Below are 11,695 nucleotides of genomic sequence, written 5' to 3' on the forward strand. Positions count from 1 at the left end.
TGAGATGCTTATACACCTCAACTAGGTCCCCCCTTGCCCGTCTGTAGTATAAGCTAGGCAAGTTCAGGCGCTCCAATCTCTCAGGGTAGCTGAGGTGCCGAAGTGCAGGCACCAGTTTGGTGGCCCTCCTTTGAACATTTTCAACCAACTGACAGTCCCTAGCATATCTCGGGGACCAGATGGGGTGACAGTACTCCAGATGGGGAAGCACTTCACTCCTGAAGATCGTCACGAGGGACGGACCGTCTACATATCTGAACGACCTTCTTATAAGACCCAATAATTTATTTGCCTGATTTACCTTCTTCTCACAATGGCCCGAGAACTTCAGCTCATTGTCACCATACACACCTAGGTCCTTCTCACATTCAGTCTCAAATAGTGCAGTTTCTTCATCCCGTTGGGACATATGATACGCCTCCTTACCATTGGTACGCCCCAGGTGCATCCTCTTACACTTCGTGACATTGAATCTCAGTAGCCATTTCTTCGACCATTCTTGGAGCCCACAGATGTCCTTCTGCAGCTCTCCACTTCTCCGCTTGGTTCATGATTTCCCGAAATAACTCGCTAATGGCAAGGGTCTACTGTATAACAAAAAATTCATTAAGGTATATTAATGCATGTATCGTTCAAAAACGTGTATACTGTACTCATTCATGCCTTAAGGTCATGAATGTATAACTACCAACCGTTCTGAAACAGGTCAAGTAAAATTGTTCGAAAAGCCTCGAATTGCACTGAGCTCATGGCTAACGATAGTTTTTAGGGGGACTGTGCATTTAATATTTCACTTTTTTTGAGAGAGAAAAATACATGTATATTCTATGTATCACACTGGTTTTATAAATACTGTAATATGCATTTATATATCACAGTGATGTTTGGATGAAATAATTGTGTTTATTATACCATAGTTCTGTTTGTATTACTTCCTTGCCAGCTTTAGAGTGACATCTGTTTTCTCCTCCACAGATCGTTATCCAGATCGGGGAGGAGGTCGAGGGTATGGTGATGATCCGCAATGGTGACAACCAACAAGGTGTTTGTCCCCTAAAATACCTGCAGGAAGCTTGAATTGTGTGCGCACTTTGGCGGGCCACAATACTTGCACATATACTCTTGTTTCTCGTTAAGTCAGTGACTCTCCCATGAGACAAATACCTGTATGCCATATTGTGGACTTTGATTGTGAAAAATGAAAACTTATTGGAGAATTGCCAAGACAATATTTGGAAAATTTGTTTTAATAAAAATGATGTATAAGCTAAAAGGAAGAAAAGAAAAATGGGGGGCAGCAGCAGCAGTAGGCCGGGTGAACGATGGTGACAGGTTGGGGTGTGAAGTGCTCCTCAACCCGAGGGTGACGCCGAAGACTGTGACATTCATTCCTGAGTATTAGTTGTTGTTGTTGTTGTTGTTGTTACTGTTTAGCTCTTTTGCACATAACTGTGGTCTTCACTGCACTTTTGAAAGCTGACTGTGGTTCGTGTTAGCACTGGGAATTGCCCCTTACAGCAGTGGATGTCCTTCAAGGGGAAGAACAGAAAAACTCTCCCGTGTCTGTGTGCACTTGCACCACTAAGCTGCAGAATGCAGCATGGACTTATAACCAATACGAATCCGTAATCTATGTCGCAAGGGGGAAATGATCATAATAGATACTAAGAAGATGAAACCGAACTAGCAAAGGAAAGCAAGCCAGGCCACTCCAGCTACTTAAAATGCATCTTCTGAAAATCTTAGAAGGTGAGTCAAGATCATCAACAGAAATTGCTACTAACAGCTTGAAGAACTTACTCCTTCGATCACTATCATTACGACCACCTGCCAATCATATGGTCATCCTTAATATCTTATTAATTTTAATCTCTAGATCACTGCCATTAACATTATTAAACCCACATTGATATACAGCATTTACTACATAGTTACATCAACACACCTTCTTGAAATTTGTTAAACAGTATAGAACTGATGTTAAATAACATATCTCTGAAGGTTTATTTCTAGTATCCTGTAGACTGTAATAAAGTCATCACTTTTCGGAAGTTCATTACAACATTCTGATACTATAATCTTTTGTTTCTTGGGCTTACTATTGTACTTTACTTACCATACATTTTCCTTGTAAATTAAATTTAAAGATTTTTTGTCTCGAGTGTATATTAAGAATAATTACATCAAGTTAATCCTCTGACCATAATAGTGAACAACCTTATGTTTAGATTAGTTCATATTATATTGTTGTCTTATATATAATATACCAAAATACAAATACAGTATATTCCCAACCTGTGTTAGAATAAACAGCTGCAGTAACTTATCTGGTGGTGTATAATACATTTAAAGTTCTTCATTCACTGATCATATGTACTGTAGACTGCATGTTGTATATTCCAAAAAGAATTTCATATTTTTTAATGATTTATGAAGTACTGTATTGGAAAAAAAAAGATATAAAATTTATGATCAAGATAGAGATTTGTAAAACTGTCTAAATTCCACACAACAGATGTCACTACTGTTATATATACGAGTATACTGTACATGAGTGAAGTCAACAGTAAACCCATCACAATATATATTACATCCTTTCATAATTATAAATTCTATTATGGTCCTTTAGTGTTCATGGCTCAACTATAATATTTTTCTGTCCCTCACTGGTAACTCTTGACATTTCATAATATATTATAAAGAGAACTAACATTAATAGTTGTCTAGAACTATAATGCTATTTATCTTTCTTTTTATTGCTCTTTATATAGTCAAACACTTGAAATGAATCCTTGACCCCTCAACTATCACTTTTGATTCTCATTGAATATTTTCATTTCTACATCATATATACACAGATGAAATCTTACACATACACTGTATACATACTAACCCCCTCCACACACACACACACACACACACACACACACACACACACACACACACACACACACACACACACACACACACACACACACACACACACACACACACACACACACACACACACACACACACACACACACACACACACACACACACACACACACACACACACACACACACACACACACACACACACACACACACACACACACACACACACACACACACACACACACACGAATGATGTAGCACTTTAAGAAATTCTAGTGTTATTAACTTATATTTTTTTTCAGCTTCGAAACTCGAATCGCCGTCTCTTCGATAATGCCTTTCCCCTGAACAATGCCTTCCTCAGCGACCGCCTTCTCCTCTACATCGATGTCGAGGTCCACTTCAGTCATTTGAATTTACTTTTCCATGTGTCTCCCTTCAACCCCAAGCATCCCAACCCCACCCCTTACCCTTACTCTCCTCACCAAGACTCCTTAACTTTTAAGGCTTGCATATAAATATTAAGATAGGCAATAATTTCTTTATAATGTATTTTGATAGTCCCTCTTTACATCCTCTCTGTTGCCCTCTCACACATTAGCATTGTTGGTCCCAATCCTTCATATCCTCTTACCTTACCCTTACCAGTGCACCCCCACCCCCTCCTCCCTCCAAAGGAACATTATCTTAACAAATCCTGGCTCCATCGCTGTCTTCCTGCCGGTCTCTTAACTATTTAAAGTCTCTTGATATTTCTTCTCATTTTCTATCTTCTATACACCTTTTAACAACTTCTCCCAAACACAAAGTTCTTTTCTCTCACCAATCCAGTCCCATCAGTGCATTCCTTCACTGACATACTAACATCTTCTTTTCTCCTATTCTTTAGCACTTCTCTTCTGCCATCTTATTCTCACCTTTCGTAATTCCACATAGTCTTTCTCTAGATCTTTACTGAATTCTATCTTCAGGGTAAAGTAGCACCTGGATAAAGAGGGATGTCCCAGTTATCCAGGTGATTTTATTATCCAGTACTTTCTTTCCTCTCGTTACCTGACAAATAGGATAAACAATGAGCTTATATAAAGATGATGTAATTTTCAACAATATTTTTACAGAGTTTAAGAGATATTAGAAACTTTGTATAAGCCCTGGGTATTTTAAGAAAATAATACACCTTAAATTTGTCCCTATAATGGCAAGATGCTGCCATACAGTAACACTCATTAGAAACAATACAATATGGTTAGGATAGAAAAGTGGAAATTGAATTTTCTAAAGTAGAACAGCAACAACTAGTTAAACAATGGAAACGTATTTAATATTTTTTTAGAAACTGTTATTGTTGTGCTTTTGTTTCATTCATATACTATATTGCTTTGTTTTTTGTTCTTTCTCTCCTTCTCCCAAGCACAAACCATCATATAAATCATTACCACTCACATTGTTGGAACCTGATTAATGTTCAGATAGTCATGCCGGATAATTTTCCGAAGCATAAGAATAAATTTAGTTGATTTGCGGCATTAATTTAAGGCATAAGAGGAGTTCTGTTTTAATCTTAGCAATGTAAGAATCTAAATGGTTGTGTTAGTCAATGAGTTCTCTCCTAATATTAAAATATGGCAAGCTAGACTCGGGCTCCAGTTAGTTATCATTGTGACAGTACAGTACACAGTAGTGTGAAGGTATGCCATGACACGCACTGCACCATCTCCACATGATGTAGCTGTATAGTGTGCCAATGTGCTATGACAATGAAGTGTGTCTGTGCATTAGTGAAGTGTACTCTAACAAGGTTTTGTAACTGTAGATGTGCACTGGCAGAATGTGTTGTATTTGCATATAAGGACAAAGTATCTTGACAGTGTATTGTAACTGTACATAATGACAATACACTGTGGCTGTTAAGAAGAACAATCCCAAATCAGTGTAAATTTACAGTGAACTCTGACGGTGCCTCAGCGATGGCAATGTTATATGCCAAATGGTTTACACCCTGACAGAATGCCATGACTAGATTTTATTAAGTGAAATATGTTGCTGTATGTTCATGATAATTCTTGTCTTCATTTTCCACACCTAACAACACCCATCACTGAGTTATCTTTAATTTAGGCTGAAAGTGTTAGTTAACAATTATTTTTAATTCTTATTTCGAAATTCTAGAAATATTGAAACAAAATTTTGTATGAGTTTATTATAACTTGAAATAAAAGAATTCTTACTTGCATTCTTGCTTATTGTGATGAAAATGATCAATATTAGGTTTTTATATACAGTAAAATATTTTTTTGAAATGTCATGAAGAAGAGTGAACAAAGGACTATATAAAAACACACTATTTTACTGCCTCCACTGATTTGTTGTCAGGCATTGCCTCACTATTACTGTACAGTACCTCACCTTAGTCTTCAGTACACGATGGGCTTCAGGGTTACGTCAGCCATGATCATGTTGTTGAAAACGACCAGAAATTAATCAATAATGAACAACCCTGTGTATGATGATATATTACCGTAGATTTTATAGGATACAGTACTGTAAATTGATTATAAATCATAATGATAGATAGTTTATCAGCACCCATTAGCTAAGAGTTCCGAGCATGTTGAGATTTATGTGCGAGTGATTACATTAAAGCAAGTTTTTTTTTAAATGTACTTCCCAAGGAATGTGGCCACCTTCCTAGGAACCAGGACACCTTCCCTGGCACAATAATGTCTCCTGGACACTAACTCTTACTGTAACTCTTCACCTACTTCAGGAATAAAGATATCCTGAAGCACCACCAATGATACTCATACAGTACCATTTATACACAATGACTCCTCCCAAGGCTTCTATACCACATCCCTCCCTGAACACTAGAATAACTTAGGCACTAAAATATAACTGAGAAACAAATATCTCTCATTGAACATAAAACATGTCAACTTAAATAGTGTTACCTCTCTCGGGGATAGCTAGACAACTTCCAGGGGTATAAATACACTTCCCAGGGCTATCAAGACACCTCTCTGATCACTCACTAATTCAGGGGCATTGTCAGTGCTTGGAGCATCGTCATGAGTAATGAGTGGTGGAGAACAAGCCTGTGATCTCACTTTGCACCACTTTACACTGTTCTGAAACTGTTTCGAGCATACTATCAGATACAACTAGTGATTTTTTTTTATCATTATTATTATTATTATTAACCTCTTCCTGATAGTATAAACAAGTGTAAATTTTAAAAACTGGAGCCAACTTGCCCCAACCACCCTCCCTAAGAAAGCTCTTGCTCCTGTACCTTACGCCACACCTTCTCCCACCTCACCATCTCCTCCGCACCTTCTTTTACCCAGCCATTACTTACGTCCTAATAATACATAAATATTGGACAAGTAACCATAAGATCTTGGCAGGTATAGGGTAGACTTCTTCACATGCATATTTAGCCAAAACAAAATCAGTTCCCATAGCCTAACCCAGTGTAACCTAGTATAGTGTGTACTGTTAGGTTATATACTATTATAGTTAGGTATGGTTGAAGTAGTGTCAGTAAACTCTCCCCATGCTGCCAGGATCTTCCAGTATGTATCCGTAATTCTTGAAGCTGTTGTTTGACAGTCTCCCATAACTTTTATGTCACAACAACAACCTTAGAGCAATCTATTTTCTTTCTGGTTGAAAGGGTAGGTAGGAATATATTAGTAGTAGTTTATTATACAAGCTTTATAGGGAGAAGAAAGGCCTTCTTGGGTACTGAGACACCACTTTAAACACAACTTAAAAGACGTGATGTTCCATGCAAGTCACAGTGGAGTAGCTGACGGCAACGATGTGGTAATTTTATCTGCATTCAATGTGAAAGATGTTGTAACAAGAGCACTTCAAGGGAATTTGGCTAGCATTAAAATCTAGCATCCTTCTCTCCAGCCTTGGTAATGTTTTTTCTCCCAAGTTTCCTAAAGTGACGTCCCAGTAGCCAAGTGTCAGCATCTGTTTGGTGTTAGTTACGACCTTGGTCAGGCAGACAAATTATAATGTAACTCTGAATCCCTTAAAAAGGTAATTTTGAAGATAACTTAATACTTTTTATATGAAGCAATACTGAAGATTACCCTTTAATTTCCTTTACCATGAGCAAGAGTCGTGAGTTGCCTTCTTTGTAAATATATAAATATATATTATGACTATACTGGAATTATAAATGAACTAGGCTGTTGTTAAAGCTGCAGCACCTCATATCGTGTACATTATTACATAAGCATGTGAGAAAACTTGTACCTGGGAGAGAGAAGCTTGTGGTCCCCAGAGGCACTGCAGGTTGTTGATCATATTGCACCACATTGAAATATAAATATATATATATATATACATATATATATATATATATATATATATATATATATATATATATATATATATATATATATATATATATATATATATATATATATATATATATATATATATATATATATATATATATATATATATATATATATATATATATATATATAAAGATGGAATGCACATCATATCAAGCGGACACCATGGGTGAGGGGTTCACTCCCTCCTGCCCTAGCCGAACGTTGCTAGAGTATCGCACTTGGGAAGTTAGGCTATATATTTTTCTCTCTCCCACCACAGACACTGTTGTTACTGCTAATTGTAAGCAATAAGATGCTACACAACGGGTAGCCTTGTTGGGCTTTATTGCCTGTATTATAGAAGAGAATCAAAGTGTCGTGTTCGAGAATATGACTCATTTAATAGTATATGAACGAAGACTTATCACTCGGTATCTGATGATAAATTGTTTGCAATTTTGCATTTTTCAAATCTTTAAGTATCTTTATTCCTGATTTATTAGTGTGTAAATAGATGTAAAGAGAGTTACTGATCAAGTGAATTTGTAAAGTATTTTTATATGAGTCATATACTGCGCCTGGTGTAACTTAGGTGAGGCAGATTCTAGAATGCGACTACAAGGCATCATAGCCATAGTCTTCACAAATTGTAATTTTTTGAATCACTCATTTTACGTCTGAGCTGCACCTGCTGTCTTCACCATGTATTTAGCTGTTCAAAATGTATGAGAACTCTGTAGGCAAAACTTTGGCACTAGGAAACCACAACTCTAAGGCTTATTCCCCAGTTTACATAAGATAAAGAATGGGCCTTATGGAGGTAAAACCTAAGGTTTATTTGGTCGCTCAGCTCGTCAGATATACTATCTTTATATGCCGTCATAAAGAGATGCTCTTTATTTTATCACTAATTGTATGGAGATAAGCTAGACAACATATAGACGAGTGGAATGAAATAGGTATTTTCATATTTATAGTTTATCCTTGCTGTCTTGTGTAAGTCATCACACTACGTGGATGCTGCTGCTTCCGCTTGGGAAAGATCTTTCGAGGTCTACTTGTATTGTGGAGGGCTTCGTTGAGCCCTCCTTGTGCCTGCTATGCAGTCACCACTTTAGTTCCTGTTGCATATTTCACCACTTCCCTCTCCCTCTAGTATCACTGTCCTCTCCCGTCATGGCTGTCCATTCTTATAATTCATGTCCCTTTTCCCATCTCTGTTCCATTCCTTGAACCAGTGTCCTTTTTCCATTACCAATCCATTCCCAGCACCACTGTCCTCAGTTAATGTTGTCCTTGTTCTCCATGACACCTGTCCATTCCTTATTACCACACCACCCCTGTTATTACTGTCGTTTCCAATTATAAATACCCTCTTTTTACTTCCAATTTCCGTGAAAACTTTTTACTATTAATGCCACTGTCCTTGCCCAGTCCTCCCCACACCATAACTCACCCAAAAACCTGATTCATGTAGGCAGTATGACATCACCTCTGCACCCCTCCATCCACTCACTGTTCCTCTTCATCCAGAAAACACTTAACACAGTGTCATTTGCCTCTACCCTATCCTTATAATTATTGTTACATGACAATAACTGCACTTCAATGAACACATCACCACGTAACATATCACACCTACATGCACCCACAGGCTTGTACTAACACCACAGCTACACACAAACCACATGACTACATCCATACCCCCCTTAATCATATCAGTTTATAAAGCATCCTACCAAAAATTCTTGTATTGAAAAATTCACATCGCATTTTCTACCTTGTTGTGGCCATCACATAATGCGTGTCCAGCATCACTATGAAAATAACTTCTCCAGTTTATTACTAGTATGAGCCATACGTACACTCTATCATGTTGGCAGTGCTCTTTACACCACAGCCGCACACTTTGTCCGCCTGCCTCTCCCAGAGCAGTTTTAGTAGCATAGACTATATAAAATGCCTCAGTTGTTAGAGTGGAGGGGAGCCTCAACTTACCTGCACAGTTTAAATAGTATTTCCCATCACGATCAAAGTTTTGGGTAACTTTAGTAACATACTAGCTAGTTGATGAATATTAAACCTGTAATACATTTATTTAGCGACAGGATCAACTGGACTGTAACATTATTTAGGCCCCATCTTAGTTCATAAAACAGAGACTACTCATCCCAACTAGAGTTGTACAAACTAACGGGACAATGGCTTGTGTTGCATTATTGTTAGTCCTAGTTGAGTATATTATGTAGATTATTGCCCCAATGCATTTATTCTGTAGTGTCCAGGAGATGTATTACACCAGGTATCAGGCGGTTCCCAGATGTCATCAGTGTGTGTGTCTGGCTGCCCACTGTCCCTCCACACCTTCACCCTCACCACCCTCTCCCTCACCACCAGCACTCTGCCATCACCTTCACCAATGCTCTTCTCACCTACACTAATTGCTAACTTATGATACTATTTCCTTACTATAGTCACCTACACCACCACTCCCCCCCCCACCCACCACAATCACCACCACTCCCTTCACCACCAATCACCACCACTCCCTTTTTCCACCAATCACCACCAATCCCTTTACCACCAATCACCACCAATCACCATTACTCCCTTCCTCCAAGATTAACAACCACATCCACCATAATCACCACTATTCCCTCCACCATCACCACCACTACTCCCTCCACCATCACCACGCCCTCCACCATCACCGTTTCCCTTACCATCACCTCCATTTCTTCACTATCCCCCCCCCCCAATTCCTCCACCATCACCACCACTTGTATCACTTTTCCCAAATGATGAATTGTTCAATGTTGTATAATGAACTGTTCAGTTTCAAGTGAATGCTGAATGTTTATCTACAACACTTAAGTCTCCTGCAACTGTTCATTGTATGTAGCGCTATTGTTTGCCTAGTCTCAATATGTTACATTTTGTCAGGCATTTCATGAATTACACACCTTCCCTCCTCAGGTGGTGTTTCATTCAACCAACTATGGGAACAGTAATGGATAACCAGCTACAGTAGGAGGCACTTTTGGGTCCTGCCTTCTCTCCCTGGACAGTGGTTCTCAACCTCTTATTCAGAGTCCCTCCTTCGATCACCGTGTCTTGGCCACGATGCACTGTGACCTCGAGAATTCAAACCAGAAATTTAGCATTTTGTAAAGTTTACAAATGTCTTTATTATATAATTCAAATTAGTTTATTCAGATTGAATACAAAGACAGTGCATAACAGAGAGACAACCGACTGCCCAAGTGGCTAACGAGCTGATCAGTGGGGAAGAGGATTAAAATAAAAAAGAACACAACTACTGGGATGGATGGACTTGTTTTTAGGCCATGAGACAATAAATTCCCCAATAACACCAGGACAGTGGTTAGAGAACCAAACTCCAAACAGGCTCGAGGGGTTATCACAATGTAAATTGCAACAAACCTCAAACACCAAGTCGCCAGTTGTCTGTCTATTGAATTGTTTGAAAATTTGTACAACTATGCATTACTATGATGCATTATAATGTGCCATTCTAGAATACCATCAAATCTATCAACCTCTTCACTGCAACTAGAGAAACGTATAAAACTATTTTGGTACTTCAAAGCACATTCCACTGTATAGCCATATGGTTACAATACTATAATCACCGAAATATGCATATTGTATAGTACTGTATACTGTATCGGTAATAATTAATGACAAAAAGAAAAGACAATCTGCAGGTTTTGTCAGCCCGTGGTATAATTCTTTGTGTCTGGAGAAACAGTACAAGTATTTTGAGTAACTGTACTTGGGGCCCGAGGTAGATTTTATTTTGAGGTCCTTTTATATAGATGTTTTATTAACGATACATATATACATTGTATAATGCATTTACATGATTTACCGTCCACACATGATGCTGAGAAACGAAGACAAAGAACCTTAAGACAGTGTAATTTATTGATGGCTAAAAAAAAATTTATATGGGGTCTGAGGCTTCAGCTTTAAGGGCCTCGGTGGACAATCATAATCTGCCACTGAGTTTAGAGAACATACTGTTGGGGAGGTTTATGCCTGGATGCTATTGCTTGATGCAATTACTTAAGATGCTGTATGTTAGGACATACAGTACTGTAGATCCTGGTGGGAATATTGATAAGATGTATCTTACCTGTGTCAGCTTTTGACAGCATACCTCATGAAAGGTTGAAGATTAAACTGGAAAGGTACGGAACTTGGGGGAGCATTCTGGCAAGGATAAAAACTTTCTTCATAACCGTAAGCGGTGTGTAATGTTTAATGGCACGAAATTGTCCTGTGTACCCACGACAAGCGAGGTACCACAGGGCAGTGTATTGGAACCCATTGTTGTTTGTTTGTTTCATAGAAAATATACCAGATGCTATACGTTCCTCCGTGCAAATGTTTGCAAATGATGCCAAGTTATTCAGGGAAATTAAGAACCAAATGGA

General features: G+C 38.2%; 1 protein-coding gene across 16 annotated transcripts in view; it reads left to right on the top strand.

Moving 5' to 3' along the window:
- Positions 1–10,210, top strand: part of LOC121865428 (SH3 and cysteine-rich domain-containing protein 3-like) — a 253,540-nt gene extending 243,330 nt beyond the window's left edge. For all 16 annotated transcript variants that reach the window (XM_042364812.1, XM_042364814.1, XM_042364823.1 and 13 more), the window contains 2 exons: positions 976–1,749; positions 3,180–10,210. In XM_042364812.1, the coding sequence (XP_042220746.1) occupies positions 976–1,077 (102 nt within the window). In that variant the 3' untranslated portion in view covers positions 1,078–1,749; positions 3,180–10,210. The remainder of the gene's footprint in view (positions 1–975; positions 1,750–3,179) is intronic.
- Positions 10,211–11,695: the final 1,485 nt, after the last annotated feature.

Source organism: Homarus americanus, unplaced genomic scaffold (genome assembly GCF_018991925.1).
Source record: "Homarus americanus isolate GMGI-L3 unplaced genomic scaffold, GMGI_Hamer_2.0 scaffold25483, whole genome shotgun sequence".
Lineage (NCBI taxonomy): Eukaryota > Metazoa > Arthropoda > Malacostraca > Decapoda > Nephropidae > Homarus > Homarus americanus.